The 18222-nt window shown below is 37.6% G+C and overlaps 1 protein-coding gene and 1 non-coding gene across 2 annotated transcripts; both read left to right on the plus strand.

The window, feature by feature from the left end:
• Positions 1 to 12278: 12278 nt before the first annotated feature.
• COX7C (cytochrome c oxidase subunit VIIc) lies at positions 12279 to 17019 on the plus strand (the record flags this gene model as incomplete). The annotated part of the gene is given in 3 exon segments (NM_001133613.1): positions 12279 to 12447; positions 13632 to 13775; positions 14957 to 17019. Coding segments are annotated over 2 exon segments (192 nt in total). The 3' UTR covers positions 13749 to 13775; positions 14957 to 17019.
• On the plus strand, positions 14795 to 14857 carry LOC112133621 (small nucleolar RNA Z39). The gene has a single exon (XR_002915252.1). It is a non-coding gene; the product is annotated as a small nucleolar RNA Z39 (small nucleolar RNA).
• Positions 17020 to 18222: the final 1203 nt, after the last annotated feature.

Below are 18222 nucleotides of genomic sequence, written 5' to 3' on the forward strand. Positions count from 1 at the left end.
GAAAAAATGATATCCAAAGGTAACAAGACGTTTTTTCATTTTGTTTTTTGTCTGTTGTTTGGTTTAGCTTCCGATATTCTAAATCATTTCACCTTCTCATACTCTCTTGATACAAACTAAGTCTTGTCAAATCTCCTTGGAGTGGATTTGATATTTGGAAATACCCAGAAGTTATTTTGGAGCCGAGACTGTTGAATAAAGCCATCCTGTAGCATATATATTTTGAAATACTTGGGGGGAAAATAACATTTTTAAAATGTATCATATAATTGAACGTACTTCATTCTCTGACAATTTCTGTCTCCTTGGACATTAATTTATGCAGTTGTGCTAGGTGACAAGCAGAGGTGGATCATAAGGAGGAACTTTTTAGATAAAAATCATGAAGCATTAAAAATAAAACATAAGGTGTTGAAGTGAAGCGGGGGTGGTTACCTCCATGCTGTTCTCGTGATAGTGAGTTCTCATGAGATCTGATGGCTTTATAAGGGGTTTTACCCCCTTTCACTCTGCACTTCTCCTTGCTGCTGCCATGTGAAGGACAAACACAGGAAAGTAAAATAATATTTTAATCATTAATTGCCTGATACATTTCTATAAGACAGTTTCCTATAGTTTTTTGTTGCATACCTTTTGATCACCCCATCATGTGACAATTTTGCAATATCATTTTCTATAGAGAGACTATAAAGAAAATCCATTATTTCTCCTAGCAAGATAGATCAGACTTGGAGCAGGGGAAAGCAAGAAAGATCCCTGCGGGGGTGGATTAAAAATTGAGGTATTGATGAAAGATGTGATTTCTTTTTTCTTTTTTTTTCCTTTTCTTTTTTTTTTTTTTTTTTTTTTGAGACAGAGTCTTGCTCTGTTGCCAGGCTGGAGTGCAGTGGCACGATCTCGGCTCACTTCAACCTCTGCCTTCTGGGTTAAAGTGATTCTCCTGCCTCAGTCTCCCAAGTAGCTGGGACTACAGGCACGTGCCACCACACCCATTTAATTTTTGTATTTTTAGTAGAGACGAGGTTTCACCATGTTGGCCAGGATGGTCTCTATCTCTTGACCTCGTGATCCGTCTGCCTTGGCCTCCCAAAGTGCTGAGATAACAGGCATGAGCCACCACGCCTGGCCAGATATGATTTCTAAAATGTGTATATGCATCTGCATTTTCATGTTTATGTACACATATATGTTATGTGTACATGTATAACTTCTAGGAAACAAAGGCATCCTAGTAGTAGTGAACATACAAAACACCCAGACCTTGATCTTTATTACCATTTACCACTAACAAAAACCAGTGAGCATTCTTCACAGAGATTCTTGTTCTCAGGACTGACATAAGGTAGGTATAAATAGGCCAGGAATATCTTGTTATGAAATAAAATAAGAAATATTAAAAAATAAAAAATGACGACACATAACAAACACAGATGGAAGCTTGAAGGGGCTACCAAATCTGGAACAATGTAAGCACTAAAATATTTAAGTAGAGTATTAAATTATAAACCATTTAAAAATTCATTAGTGTTTACCAATAGTAAATAGATTAAGTAAATATATAGAGTAGGAAGAAGGTCTTTTTCATATAGTTGAATGTAAAAGGACAGTTAGTAAATATGGAAGGCGTACTGGAGTTGGAAAATCATTATTTCACAACTATTATGGTAATAATCAGGAAATAATAATCAGTGGAGCCTATATCCAAAGGAAATTTTTGTGAGGAGTAAGATATTAGCATGGTCTTAACATGTCTTCCCATGGGGTACTTATTAGTTGCAAGAGAGAAACAGTAATTGCACAGTGGAAAAGTCAAACAACACCTTGACTACATTGTGAACATTAATGTCACCAATGAGGAACAGATGGACATACTGTGCCTCCGCATGTGATGCCCTAAAATGACACGAAATCACCTATGCAGCATTTGCCCAAGAACACATAGTCTCAGTCTACTCCTAAGGAAATGCTGGACAAACACAAAATGAGGAATGTTCTGTGTTTTTCAAAATGTAGAGATGGGCTGTATTACTCAGACATGTTAGTGTCTTAAGAGACAAATAAAGGCTATGGAAATTGTATTAGTCTGTTTTCACACTGCTATGAAGAACTGCCCAAGACTGGGTCATTTATAAAGAAAAAAGATTTAATTGACTCACAGTTACACGTGGCTGCGGAGGCCTCTGGAAACTTAAAGTAATGGCATAAGGGGAAGCAGGCACATCTTACATGGTGGCAGGTTAGAGAGAGAAGAGCAGGCGAAGGAGGAACTGTCAAACACTTATAAAGCTATCAGATCTCATGAGAACTCACTCACTATCACGAGAACAACATGAATGAAATGGTCCCCATAATCCAATCACCTCCCTCCCTCGACATGTGGGGATTACAGGTCCCTCCCTCAACACATGAGGATTACAATTCAAGATGAGATTTGGGTGGGGACACAGAGCAAAATCATACCAAAAATGCTCCAGCTTATAAAAGACTAAGGAGATAAAGAGATATAATGGCTAAATGCAGTATTTGCCTCTAGACATTATTAGTAGATCTGCTAACAAAACTGGAATATGCATAGATAAAAATATTATATCAGTATAAATTCATCAGGTTGATACTGCACTGTAGTTATATAAGAGAATAGCCCTATTCTTAGCAAATACACACAAAAGTACTTAGGGGTCAAGTGGTATAATGTAAGTTAGGCTCAAACCACTCAGAAAAAAAAATAGGTATAGAGAAAGAAAAAGTACAAATGTTAAAGAAAATAAAATAAAATTTTTTAAATAGGCAAATCTAGCTAAAGAATATGTAAATGTTTCTTGTACTAATTTTATTCAAGCAACTTTATTTGTGCAAGTTTGAAATTATTTCCTAATATTTTAAAATAATTAAATTTTATTATTATATTTAAATATCTATACATTTCCGTTAAGTATAAGTTAATATTTATAAATTCACATATAAAAATAAGTATATTTTATACATATTCTAAATATACTAAATTATTTTCAAATCAATATAGTGTGAATGTTTGTCTCCTCTAAATCTCATGCTGACATGTGGTTCTCAATGTTGGAGGTGGGTCCTAATGGGAGATGATTGGATGATATGGGCTGATCCCTCATGAATGGTTTAGCACTATCCCCTTGGGGATGTCAGTTCTTGCTCAGTTAGTTCACACAAGATCTGTTTTTTTAGAAAAGTCTGGCACCAACCCTTTCTCTCTCTTTCTCTCATTTTTGTCATGTGATGGGCCTACTCTCCCTTTGCCTTCTGCCATAATTATAAGCTCCCTGAGGCCCTTACAAGGAGCAGATGCTGGTGCCATGTTTCCTGTACAGCCTGCAGAACTGTAAGCCAATTAAGTCTCTTTTCTTTACAAATTACCCAGTTTCCAGTATTTCCCTATAGCAGAGCAAAAACGACCTAACGCACAAATATTTTTAAATAAAAAATTTTCTGTATAAATTTAGGGGGCATAAGTGCAGTTTTGATACATGGTTATATTGCATAGTGGTGAAGTCTGAGTTTTAATGTAACCATCACCTGAATAGTGTACATTACACATATTAAGTAATTTTTCATCCTTTACCCACTTCCCACATGTATGTTTTTAAGTTTCCAATGTCTATTATTCCACAATCTATGTCCATATGTATATATTATTTAACTCCCACTTATAAGTGAAAACATGTGGCATTTGACTTTCTGTTTCTGAGTTATTTCACTTAAGATAATGGCCTCTAATACCACTGATGTCACTGCAAAGGATACGATTTTATTCTTTTAAAACAAATAAGTAGTATTCCTAAAGCATTCATTCATATATACATATATATATATATATATATATAGAGAGAGAGAGAGAGAGAGAGAGAGAGACATTTTCATTATCCAGTCACCCACTGATGGACACTTAGATTGATTCCCTCATCTTTGCTATTGTGAAAAGTGCTGCAATAAACATATGAGCACGGGTATCTGTCCGAAATCATGATTTATTTTCCTTTCATTAGATATTCAGTTGTGGGATTCCTGGATCAAATGGCAGTTCTATTTTTAGTTATTTGAGGAACCTCCATAATGTTTTTCATAGAGGTTGTACTAATTTACATTTCCACCAACAGTGCATAAGCATTCCTTTTCTCTGCATCCTCACTAATATCTGTTGTTGTTTGACTTTTTTAATAACAACCATTCTGACTGGTGTAAGGTAATGTCCCACTGTGGTTTTAATTTGCATTTATCTGATGATTAGTAATGACCATTTTTTCATATGCTTGTTGGTTATTTGTGTGTCTTCTTTTGAAAAAAGTGTCTATTTATGTCCTTTGCCCACTTTTGATGAGTTTTGGGAGTTTTTCTTGTTGAGTTGTTTGAGTTCTTTGTAAATTTTGGATCTCAGGCTCCTAAGGGATGCATTGTTTGCAAATATTTTCTCCCAGTTTGCAAGTTGTCTGTTCACTCTATTGATTATTATTCATTGTAGTGCTGAAACTTTTTAGTTTAATTAAGTCCCATTTGTCTTATTTTAGATTTGTTTCTTGTGTTTTTGAATTCTTAGTCATGAATTCTTTGCCCAGGCCAATGTGCAGAAGAGTTTTTCCAAAATTTTCTTCTAGTATTTTCATAGTTGGGGTCTTTTAAGTCTTTAACCTATTTTTTAGTTAATTTTTGCATATGATAAGAGATATGGGTCCAGTTTCATTCTTCCGCATATAGATATCCAATTTTTGCAGCACCATTTATTGAATATGGTGTGATTTCCCTGATGTATGTTTTTGTTGACTTTGTTGAAGATCAGTTGTCTGTAGTTATGTGGCTTCATTTCTGGGTTCTCTATTCTGTTCCATTGATCTATCTATTTTTATCCAAGCACCATGCTGTTTTGGTTACTTAGGCTTGTAGTATAATTTGAAGTCAGAAAATATGACACCTTCAACTTTGTTCTTTTTGCTTAGGATTGCTTAGGTCATTCAGGCTCCCTTTTGGTTACCTATGAAATTTAGGATTGTGTTTTCTAATTCTGTGAAAAATTATGTTTCTAGTTTGACAGGGATTACATTGAATCTGTATATTGCTTAGGGCAGTATGGTCATTTTAATAATATTAATTCTTTTGATCCATGAACATGGGATGTGTTTCCACTTTTTTGTGTCTACTACAATGTCTTTCTTCAGTGTTTCATAGTTTTATTTGAAACTTTCTTAATTAACTATATTCCTATGTATTCTACTCTTCTTAGTGCTATTGTAAATGAGATTCAGTTCTTGATTTACTTCTTGGCTTCTTGGCTTGATCATTATTGGTGTATATGAAACACTGCTGATTTTTATATGCTGATTTTGTATCCTAAAACTTTACTGAACTCATTTATCAAATATACGAATCTTCTTAGGGTTTTCTAGGTATAATATTATATCATCAGAAAACAGAGATAATTTGATTTCTTATTTTCCAATTTAAATGCCTTTCATTTCTCTCTTTTCTGATTGCTCTGGCTAGGACTGCTAGTTCTATGTTGAATAAGAGTGGAGAAAGGGGGCGTTCTTGTCTTCTTCTAGACCTTAGAAGGAATGTTTTCAGCTTTTCTTCATTCATGATGATATTAACTGTGGGTTTGTCATATATGGTTTTTATTATTTTGAGGTATGGTCCTTCTATTCCTAATTTGTTAAAAGTTTTTATCCTGAAGAGATACTAAATCGTATCAGACGCTTTTTATGCATTGAGATGATCATGTGGTTTTTATTTTTAACTCTGTTTATGTGGTAAATCACATTTATTGATTTGCATATGTTGAACCATCTTTGAATTTCTGGAATAAATTCCACTTAATCTTGCTATATTTTTTTATGTTCTATTGAATTCCATTTGCTAGTATGTTTTTGTGGATTGTTGCATCTATGATCATTAGGGATATTGGTGTGTGGTTTTCTTATTTTGTTGTGTCCTTGTTTAGCTTTGGATCATGGTGATACTGGCTTCGTAGAATGAGTTAGGGAGAATTCCCTCCTCCTAAATTTTTAAGTAGAAATAATAACAAAAGGATAATCCAGGAATTTCTCACTCCCTTCTAGTAGTAGAAAAGCACCATAAATGTGGTAGGGTCTAGCATCCCCCTGCAAAAGAGATTCAACCCCAGGCCAGCTAAGTAGCTGAGAGAGGATAAGAATGAGGCAGCCAGCATGCAATTATCCCATTGCAATCTCAAGCCCTGGCAGATTTAACTTTTCTGAGGAAAATATTTCCAAAGGTGGATTTGATTAATGTTTGCAAAACCAATAACTTCAAGTCTCCTAGAAGACAATTTAGATGTGTTAGAAGCACAAGTTCAGAGCCCTGGTGTTAGTCAATAATCACAGGACCTGGCAGTCTGCCCTGCCATTCTACCACCCAGCCATGCTGTCTCTGGAACCTGAAGAACAGTCCAACTCTAATTCTCTCTGCAATCTGAGAGATCTGTTCAGTGTAATGCAGCAGAAGATGAAGCTTTAAGTCATGAAGAGCCTACATACACTGTATTAGTGTGTTCTTATGCTGCCAGTAAAGACATACCTGAGACTGGCTAATTTCTAAAGAAAAGATGTTTAATTGACTCATAGTTCAGCATGGCTGAGGAGGCCTCAGGAAACTTACAATCATGGTGGAAGGCAAAGGAGAAGCAAGGCACCTTCTTCACAAGGCAGCAGGGAGGAGAAGTGCAGCAAAGGAAATGCCAGATGCTTATAAAACCATCAGATCTCATGAGAACTCACTCACTATCAGGAGAATAGCGATGGGGAAACTGCCCCCATGATTCAATTACCTCCCACCAGGTCCCTCCCACAACATGTGGGGATTATGGGGATTACAATTCAAGATGACATTTGGGTGGGGACAGAGCAAAACCATATCTCACACACACATGCACACACATACACAATTGAATCCATATATAATCATGTATAAACTGAACTCTCACCTGCTTCCCTTAGGATATGAGCAACATGTCTTCCAAGCAATTCATTTAGACCATGGTATGCAATGATTAGGAGCAGAAACTTTGAAATCAGATGAACTTTGGTTTAACTTCCAGTTTTGCTACTTATTAGCTGTTGATGCTCAAAGCAAGTTATTTAGACTCATTAGTCTCAATTGCTTCTTCTATAAAATAGTTATCATAACAATAGTAATAGTTCCTTCACAGGATTATTATGAAGATTAAATGAGATCTTATATGTAAAGTCTATGGTAAGAACTGGATGTTAGTTTTTATTAATGAATTTTAAAAGTTTAAGTAGAATTAAGGACACAGTGAGCCACTGAAAAAAATATGTGTTTTGCACCAGGGACCACTTTGTTGAAGAAACACTGAACCACTTTGTATTATTATGAAGATTAAATGAGATCTTATATGGAAAGGCTATGGTAAGAACTGGGTGTCAGTTTTTATTAATGAATTTTAAAAGTTTAAGTACAGTTAAGAACACAGTGAGCCACTGAAAAAATATGTGTTTTGCACCAGGGACAACTTTGTTGAAGAAACACTGAACCACTTTGTATTGAATACATTATATATCCATCTATTCATGAAACAAAAATTTATTGAGTACTTACTGTGTGAGAGGATAAAATGACAAAACACTGTCCTTTCCTTTTTTAAAAAATAAGCATATGGTAAGGAGATAGAGACATACATAACTAATTACAATGCATGATATTACTAACATAAGAGTATTATAAATTAAATTCTAGGTGACCTTAAAGGAAAGATAAATTGATTCCTTTTAAGGGTTTTAGGAAGCCTTCTTAGAGAAAGTGACATGGATGTAGAATTTTGAAGACAACATTAGGAAAAAGAGGAAGGAAGTGAGGGCATTTTACAAAGAAGAAACAATATAAAGAGTTAAACATATAGTTTTTTGATCAGTAAGTAAGGATTATTTGCAAAACTTTCTCTTTCAGTGAGTCATCAATAAATCATTCAGAAGACTCACAGAATATTTCACAACCCTAATTTCTTCAGAAGAATCTCATTTTCTCCTTTTCCTGAAGCCAGGTTCCCCCTCAACCCTTTCCCCAACAAACATAAAATTTCAAATAGATGTTAACACAGAGCCCTGATTCTAATGCTACAGTAGCGAGAAGTTATAAAAACTTAAAAAGAAACTTGTTAATTTGAGTTTTGCAATGTAGGATGGAAACATATAATCTATTCACTAAACAATTTATTTTCTTAAAAAAACTTCAACCTAGTCCTTAAAAATCTAATATAGCAGCTGTTGAGAAAAATGACAAATATTGTACTTTAATTTTTGGATATACTGTTCTATACAATATTGAGAAAATGACAAATATTGTACTTTAGTTTTTGGATATACTGTTTTATATAATGGAATTTCAGTCTCTAAAGCTTCAAGTGGATCTAGAAACTACATTGCTCATTCTTTGATATACACCCTACTCACTACTTAAAATAATTGGATTTTATTTTTAAGATATAATGCTGAAGTAAACCTCATGTCTCTAAAGACATTTTCTATTTTGTACCCATCAATTCATGAAATGTCTTATTTCTCTTTAAATGTACTTTATAGTGAAAGAGTATCATATTGAATCCAAAGTTGCTCTAGAATTATTCACATTTTTCTTGCCAGCTATTATGACATGAATATAGATTGTTAGGCTACTTCTATAAGAAAAAATAAATCATATCTGTTCCAGGTTTATACTCCCGTATAACAAACTACCCCAAAACTTAGTGACTCAAGGAAACAATTTACTATTTTCTCTTACAATTCTGGGGGCTAATGGGCTCAGTTGGGCAGTTCTTGTTTAACATGCTTCATAAAGTTGCAGGCAAATATAACTGTGGCTAAAGTCACCTGAAGGCACCTGTACAAATACATCTGATGCCTGGGCTGGGATGGCAAGAATAGCTGGGTGCTGGTAAGTCTGTCCCTTTCCCTGTCTCCCTCTCCCTACTTACCCTCTCCTTCTCCTTGTCCTTCTTCCCTCTTCTTCCCTCTCCCCTTCTGCGCATAGCCTACCCCCAACCCCTGCCCCCGGTAATGTGGCTTCTCCATATAGTTAGTTTGGTTTTCCTCTTAGTCCCGAAAGTCTCTGGATAGTTAGACTTCTCACGTGGTATTTGACTTCTCCCAAGAAAACATTCCATGTTGCTAAAGAGAAGCTGCAAGGCTTTTGATGAGCTAGCCTCAGAAGTCTCAGAATGTCACTCTGTTGCATTCTATTGGTCAATCTGGTCACTAAGGTCAAGAAAAGGGATGTAAGACCCCACCACTCAATAGAAAGAGTTTCCAAAAAATTGTGGCCATCTTTAAATTCCTATGATGCCTACACAAAAATAGAATACTGCCAGATTTATTTAAACTTTTTCTTCCTTCTTTAGTGAATTTGAAAGAGACCAAGATTAGCATAAAACTCCCAAACTCAGACTACATTCATTAGTTAACTAATTTATTAATTGCTTTCCACTTAGTAATTAAGAAAAAACCATATAGCAACTAGTATAAAATTTTATTTTGTGCTCAGTTTGGCTTATTGACAAAAATATTCTTTAGAAAATCTTTTGAAATAATTATCAAGAGTGTGCTCTATAGGTGGTATCTAGCCATTAATACAAAAGTCAGTAATCTGCCAAGAATAAGTGATCTCAGCCACTTTGAATCCCACTTCAATTTACCTCCTAACTCATCAGGAGCATCAAAAAGCTGCAAAGTCCATTTCTGAGTGTCTAGCATTCTCTAGAATATGCCAGCTGCTACATCACCTTCAAATGGAACCACTCTACCTCCCACACTTTCAATGTTTTGGCATGTTTGGCACATCCATCTTCATTATAGCTGAAGAACTATCACAGAAACATGACTCCAGAGAAAGATATATTTGAAGCAAAGATAATATTTTACATGATACAGCCAAATTCTCATCTACAGATTGGTAATGAGAAACTGTTTTCCTCATGGCATCTAGAAGAAAGGCTAATTTCCTTAAATAGAGCAGCTGTGTTACTTCTAGTTCTCTCTTTGTTGCTCCATAAAAAACTACCCCAAACTTAATGACTTGAAAAAACAACCATTTTATTATACCACACAAATCTCTAGAACAACATTTTGGGTAGGAGTCAACTAGACGACTCTGCTCTACATAGCAGTGACTGTGGTCACTCAGCAATATTCAGCTGAGGGCGGGGCTGGGCTGAAGGGTCCAAGATAGCTTCACTCACATGCCTGGCACTTGAGTGTAACCACCACCCTCCCCCATATTTACATAGGTATAAACTTTTTTTTTTTTTTGAGACGGAGTCTCACTCTGTCACCCAGGCTGGAGTGCAGTGGTGTGATCTCGGCTCTCTGCACGCTCTGCCTCCCGGGTTCACACCATTCTCCTGCCCCAGCCTCCCAAGTAGCTGGGACTACACGTGCCCGCCACCACACCCGGCTAATTTTTTGTATTTTTAGTAGAGACGGGGTTTCACCGTGTTAGCCAGGATGGTCTCGATCTCCTGACCTCGTGATCTGCCTGCCTTGGCCTCCCAAAGTGCTGGGATTACAGGCGTGAGCCACCGCGCCTGGCCAAACATATTTTTTTTTTGTATTTAACTTACCACAAAGCCCATGAGAAGGCAGACAGTTCTGAAACCATATTCTGGAATCTCTGGCCTGCAGGTCCCTAAAGAGTTAACTCAAAGCCAGATACCCAATGGAGGCTCAATTAATGTGAATTAGAAGCAACAATGAACCAAATCCACAGATAACATTACTTACACTAGATTGAAAAGTGTAATCCAGAAATATCAAGTGCGAAAAAGTTTCTCAATTATAGTTAAATCAGAATTCTTTAATATGTAAAGGCAGTGAATGGAATGTTAAAAAAAATGGAATGTCACATAACTTCTATAAATTAGGTGGTATAGGACACCAGTTATGATGCATTTAATGAACCCCTACTCAAAAAGAAGCTACTTGTTGAAACAAAATATTAATTTAAGTGTTTTTTTTTGGGGGGTGGGGGGCATGGTTGTTCTTTTCCAAAAACTGAAAAAAAAAAAAAAAGATGAAATAAAGCATATATGTTATGCCCTTTTCAAAGCAAACCTTAGGTCTCATTTGAATTGTTTCCTAATGCTCTATCAATGAGACACGTGAGGCAATATACACTCCCCAACAGATGAATAACATAACAGGTTACCAAGGCCTTTCACAATCTAACCTAACACCACTTTCCCAGGTTCATTTATCACTGGTTTCTTCTCGATACCTTCTGGTTAAGGACCACCAGAAGCACACATGTAATTGACAAACGGGGTTTATTATTCATTGCAATAAGAGAGACCATATACTGTGAGAAACTATGATGTTTGAGGGTTCTCTGTAAAATATTAGAAAATGTTTATTGGATTTGGGATTTTTTTCCCCTAATATTGGCTATCTTACTAAATCTTAGGAGGAAGAAAGGCTAGATCAAGGCTAAGATTGTAATTGGTAAAGACGCAGAAGTCATCAAATTAAACCAGATAGGGTGATGTTCCATCATTTTTGTGGCTTGGACAATGTTTTATCTCTGTTCAGATATGACTACACAGTGATCATATTCTTTTCTTGATGAACACTGTCAGAGTGATCTTGTTGGATGCTAATGCTTGCTGAAATTGTGTACATTCATCAGGTGGACACCAGTTCCTAGTCCAGGCTAGCTCCAGGTGTCAGAGGCCACTTTTCCATTCTACTCCTCACACATGCTGTACTCATACCAGACTTGAGTTTTCCCTGCCCTTTGTTCTTCCTTCTGTTCATTCGATTCCCTTTATCTTTAGTGATCATTCCCTTAGCACTTCAGTTTTCTCTCTGAAGTCCTTTGTGCTGCATGTTGTTTGATTACTTGTGTTTATGCTTTGTTTCTTCAGCTAGGATCATTAGCACACATCTCTCAGCATTGGCAAAAGTCCTCGAAATCATTGACACCTAGCATATACTTTATTAAAAAAAAAAAAAAAGAAAGAAAAGGGATGGGTTTATTGTCCTTTTCAATAGACTAGAGTACATGGGGCGAAACTGCTTTACTCAATTCAATAAAACCGTTTCCGGTAACAGGCCCCAGGAATCCCAGACCTAAGCCTGGCGCGAAACTACATTTTCCACAATCCTCGGGGGTTGATAAGGCGCCGCAATGGCCTGAACTACAATTCCCACAATCCATGGCGATCTCCGCTTTTTCGCGTTTCCTCAAGGCTCCGCCCCATTTCCCATCTTTCCTTTCAGTCCTTGCCTACCGGGGAACAAGGTCGTGAGAAAACGGTCTTGGTGAGGTGCCGCCATTTCATCCGTCCTCGGTCTCTGCGCCTTTCGCAGAGCTTCCAGCAGCGCTATGTTGGGCCAGAGCATCCGGAGGTTCACAACCTCTGTGGTCCGTAGGAGCCACTATGAGGAGGGCCCTGGGAAGGTTAGTGTGTAAGGGGCACGGCTTCGTTGGGGGAGGGGGCGCTTGGCTGTGACTCGCGCACCTGCAAGGCTGCCCCCGGGCTGTGGCAAGGGAGATGACAGCCAGAAACCAGGCTGAGACGCAGACTAGCATTCCACTTACCCCAGAGACCAGTGTGGAAGCTGGGCATCCTAGCGCGTAGCCGCTAAAGGAATGGGCAGGTAGATCCGGAAGCCCTGCTCCATCTGCCGCTTGACGCCCCTCCCCCCCCCCCCGCAGAAAGCCCTGGGATGGCTCCCGGAGGCCATGGCTATCGGACCCGAAATGAAGGTCATTGGAAAATCATGAGGAAATCAGGGCCTCTGGTTATGGAACAGGCTTTTTAAACTAGCTGGCTAAGTTAGAAGTATTAACCCTTCACCTCAGTTAAGGCTGGGTTTGGCCTCAGCTGTAAATAACTTAAACCACATAGCAGTAACAATCTCGGAGGGTCACACCAGGCCTAGTCATAAAGGGCAGAGAAGGTGCTTGGTAATGAAAACAAACAAACAAAAAAACTGTGGGCAGAGTGCGGTGGCGCACGCCCGTAATCGGGAGGCTGAGGCGGACGGATCACCTGAGGTCAGGAGTTCCAGACCAGCCTGGGCAGCATGGCGAAACCCTGTCTCTACTAAAAAGTACAAAAAAATTAGCCGGACGTGGTGGTGTGTGCCTCTAATCCCAGCTACTCGGGAGGCTGAGGCAGGAGAACCGCTTGAACCTGGGAGGTGGAGGTTGCAGTGAGCCGAGATCGGGCCACTGCACTCCAGCCTGGGCGACAGAGCGGGACTCCGTCTCAAAAAAAAAAAAAAAGAAAAAACTGTATTGCACTTAACATTGCCATGTATCTTCTAAGGTGACTACTTAGGACAGTAGTTTTTTCGATTTTCTAAAATAAGAAACTTTTCACTATTTGACGTTTGAGTCCTTAAGACCATTCATTGCCTAGTGCTCAATAAAGCCAGATTATTTCTTACCTTGTAGTGTTTTGTGATGAAGGTCATAGGATTTGAAAGATAAATGTTTAAAAAGATGTTATGATTTATGGCATATGTAACCTGATGTAAAAGAAATATAACTAGCATTTCCGGTATACTTGTATTTTGATTATTAAGCAGATGATTTGAGGTTCTATTTCGATTACTTTTTCTCTTTTTTTCCAACAGAATTTGCCGTTTTCAGTGGAAAACAAGTGGTCCTTACTAGCTAAGATGTGTTTGTACTTTGGATCTGCATTTGCTACACCCTTTCTTATAGTAAGACACCAACTGCTTAAAACATAAGGATGTTTCAGTTCCTCCATTTAACAGGTAGTTAATGGATTTCTAATCATCTTAAAGCAGGCCTTTTTATTAAGTAGCCTCTTCCCCCTCACCCAGAACACACACACAAATACATTGTTGTGTAGGGCTGATTCCTGAGGTTATGTGTAGATGTGGCATTGGTGGAGACTAGTTGTAAACCTATATAAAAATATTTCAATAATGGCCAGTGTTTATTGAATACTACTGATTATCAGATACACTTTACATCGATATCTCATGTTCTCTAGCAAGCTTGTGAGGCGGATGATAGTAACCCCATCTGAGACACAAAGATGTTAAGTTGTTCAAGATCTCATAACTAGTATAATTGTGGACCAGGACACTTGCCCAGGCAGTTTCTTGTTGCAGAGCTCACACTTTTAACCAGGTAAAACTCTGATAAACCGATTAATGTTACTCTATCTTGAACGCTGTTACTAGAACACTGGCTGAGAATGTGTCTTCTAAAACACTATAAACATTTCCATTTCTTTTAGAAAGTGGTCACTGTGCTCCCAGTTTTTAAATTGGCTTACAGTACTTGTTTAAGTTGTGAAAAATCCGTGAAGATAAAGAAAACCCTTCTAGTGCTCCTTGATGTATAAGTCCCAGATAATTATGTAATTGTAAATCTGTACCTCACCAACTCAGCCATGTTGGGAAACTCAAACTTTTGAATATACTTTCCTCATTAAGGCAGTGGTTCTTAAATGAGAATGATTTTACAACACAATGGGGCATTTGGCAATGTGAGACATTTTTGATCATTGCAACTTGGGGGCAAAATTACCAGTGGTGCTGAGGTTGAGAAGCCTTGTCTCAAGGGGATATGTTAATATATGCTCAAAGGAGTCGTTCATGTTGGAAGGTTAGCAGATTTCCTGTATGTGGATAAAATATTTATTTATCTTAATTGTCATCAGAGTTTCTCAGAGTAATACTATAGAACACTGGGATGATTGGAAAGAATGTCATAGTTTAGAGGGGGAATAACTTATCCAAGCTACTAATGTGGAAAGATTTCGGTGCATGTGATGAAGCAAATCAGTATGAATGAATTCATGATACTGTAAACGCTTTCTGATGTACTACTCAAACTGATAGAAAATATTTTCATGAAACTACATGATTTCTATTAAATGAATGGGATTTTTAAAATGCCATTAATTTCTGTTTTTATTTTGCAGATATGAAGAGCATTTTAAGAGGTGCAGCCTGAAGTGGATCAAACTAGAAGTCATATGCCATACTAGATATGTTTGTCAATAAACTTATGACGTGAATGCTTAATGCCTCTTTTTTGAAATAGGGAATGTAATAATTGGCCATTTGCCGACTTTATTATTTGGGTAACATTCCAGTATTACTCTCTGTGATTTAGCTTATTTAATGGTGTTAAACTGAGGTTATATTAAATTTTTGATTCGCGGGTCAGGGTTTTGTTGGTAATTTATATAATAAAAGGGAAATACAAATCGATCTTAGGTTTATTTCTATGATTTTTTTTTTTTTGTCGTTAACTTGGAGGAAAAAATACTTTTGCTCTTGCCCTTTCCTTTGACATAGTAAATTTTTTTTCCCATGATTGATTAATCATCAGGAAAACTATTAGTTTATTCAGATTGAAGTTGTGGTTAATCAGATATTTAGGAGCTTCATTTTTTTTTTTTCCTCTAGGTCTGTAACCTAAAACAGAAGTGTTTGCCTCAGTAAGTGTTCTGGTGACCAGTATTAGTCTTATTTAGAGTGAATAAAAGAATGTTTGAAATGGAATATAATACCATGAAATTTGTAGTATAGGAAGTACTCCCAATTTATTCTGGTGCTTTGACTATCATATAGCCTAGCAGAAATGGGATAAAAGGTAGTTCTGATTAGTAATTGTATATGTGAATCGAATTTATTTTGTAAGTAGTGAAATGCTGCTTGCCATTTACAATGTAATGAGGTCATTACATTTTAGGACTTTGTATAAGATGTGGGACAGTAACTAGCTACTGAGTATTTTCCTCTGTTCACTGTTGGAATACCACTGATGTTAAAATTCTATAAAACAGACTCCAAACTGGTAGTCTGGCCTCTAGACTTTGGTGAAAGGGTGATGCTCTGTTTTTAAACCAACATTTAAAAAACAGTATTTCCATAAAAGTGTATTTCTGAATTTTTGAAAAATTGCTCTGAGTGGTTCTACATCCTTTCATCGAAGAAAATAGCTGTGTAGGCCACTCCCCGCTATATCATTAGATTTCTTATATGGCCCTTCTGGACAACTACTGATTTGCTAAAAACTTAACATTTTGATATTTTTGTTTCTCGACTAGTGCCTCACTTTAGGCTCTAAAACAGTCACCTGACAACTACTTAATTATGGTGCAACCTTAATTTATATGACTTTGTTCATATATCCCCTGTACTTGTGTGTCATTGTTTTTTGATTATTCAGTGATAAATCAGGTATCCTGTATTGAGAGAGTTCCTTGTATGGAACATAAAGGTTTTTTATCTTTGGAAAATGTTGAAGTGGCCAGGCATGATGGCTCATGCCTGTAATCCCAGCACTTTGGGAGGCCAAGGCGGGCGGATCACGAGGTCAAGAGATCAAGACCATTCTGGCCAACATGGTGAAACCCCGTCCCTACTAAAAATACAGAAAAACTAGCTGGGCCTGGTGGCACGCGCCTGTAGTCCCAGCTCCTCAGGAGGCTGAGGCAGGAGAATCACTTGAACCCGGGAGGTGGAGGTTGCAGTGAGCTGCGAACGTGTCACTGTACTCCAGCCTGGGCGACAGAGCGAGACTCCATCTCAAAAAAAATTAGAAGCAAGAGTAAGAGTTTAAGGTTCGTTAGATGATTTTGGTTTTCCTGGAAATTATGGTAAGGCTTACCTCATTGGATTGTTTTTGAGATCCAGTAAGTTATATAAAAACTACTCACAAGTCCTAAATGAATGTGAATTTTTTGGAGAGGATGTTAAAATATATTAGGAATCAATAGTAACAGTTATGGGTTGCTAGGTCTAGCTAGAAAAGTATTTGAGGGATATACGTGAGTGAGAAAAAACCTCCTCTGCCTGTCTTGTAATAGTACAGATTGTGCCATCCCCATAAAAAGCCTTCAGCAGGCTGGCTGTAAGTGCGTAAGTTTATTGTAAGTGGTAGAGGGTGTATAACTGCTTAGTTTCTGTATTAGAGTTCTCTAGACAAACAGATCAAGAGGATGCACGTAGAAAAAATTAAAATTGTCTCATCCGATTCTGGAGGCTTGGTGGGTTGAAAATATGGGTATGCTGGCGGGCTGGAGACTCAGCAAAGGCAGTGGCTGGCAGAATTCCTCCTTGCGGGAGGTCAGTCTTTGTTCATTAAGATCTTCAATGAATTCAAGAAGCTTAGCCACATTCTAAGGAGGATCAGCTTTACTCCAAGTCCACTGACTTAAATGGTAAACTCATGATAATTCAAGAAACACCTTCACAGAAATATCTAGAGGATTGTTGATCCAAATATTTGAGCACTGTGTCCTTGCCAAGTTGACACAAAATTAACCATAACAGTAGTTTAGTTTTCTATTTCCCTAAACTGGTTTTTTAAAATTCAAGCCAATATTTAAAACCAGGAGGTCTCCATAAAAGTCCAGATTCTTGGAAAAAAAAAATTACACTGGATGAACCCACAAATGCCCATGTGAAACCAATCAGGACCAAGTAAAAAGTTTGTACCTTTTGCAGATGCTTCCCTAACTCACTAGAATACCGGAATAGGAATTTTGGTTAGAATCCAGGGTTTGTTTTTAAAGAGAAGTCACTATCATTATTTCCATAATTAAGTCATGGCCACAATGAAGGAAGTAACTCAAAATGTCTTAGGTTTTGCTGCAGAGACCATAGAGGTTAAGAATGTGGGCTCAGAACTAAGACTTGGCTGGATTCAAAGCCAGGGTTGATACATTCGTCTTCAACAATCTGTACCTCACCTTTATCTAATTTAGTGTAGTTGTGAAGATTAAAAATGAAAATAGAGGCCCAGCGCAGTGGCTCACACCTGTAATCCCAGCACTCGGAGGCCGAGGTGGGTGAATCACGAGGTCAGAAGTTCGAGACCAGCCTGGCTGATAATGGTAAAACCCCATCTCTACTAAAAATACAAAAAATTAGTTGGGTGTGGTGGTGGATGCCTGTAATCCCAGCTACTCAGGAGGCCGAGACAGGAGAATTGCTAGAACCCGGGAGGCGGAGGTTGCAGTGACCCGAGATCACACCACTGCACTCCAGCCTGGCCAACAGAGCAAGACTGTCTTAAAAAAAAAAAAGAAAAGAAAATACACCTAAATTGAGGCAAATTTCCTTAAGCTTCTGGTGTGGAGTGCTTAATTGAAACAAGTGAGATGGGGGAAGTATAATGGGCATTGTGTAAGTCGTTAAAGTTGATCCCAGAGCAATTCTGCAATAGTTAATAGAT

This window comes from Pongo abelii, chromosome 4 (assembly GCF_028885655.2).
Source record: "Pongo abelii isolate AG06213 chromosome 4, NHGRI_mPonAbe1-v2.0_pri, whole genome shotgun sequence".
Classification (NCBI taxonomy): Eukaryota; Metazoa; Chordata; class Mammalia; order Primates; family Hominidae; genus Pongo; species Pongo abelii.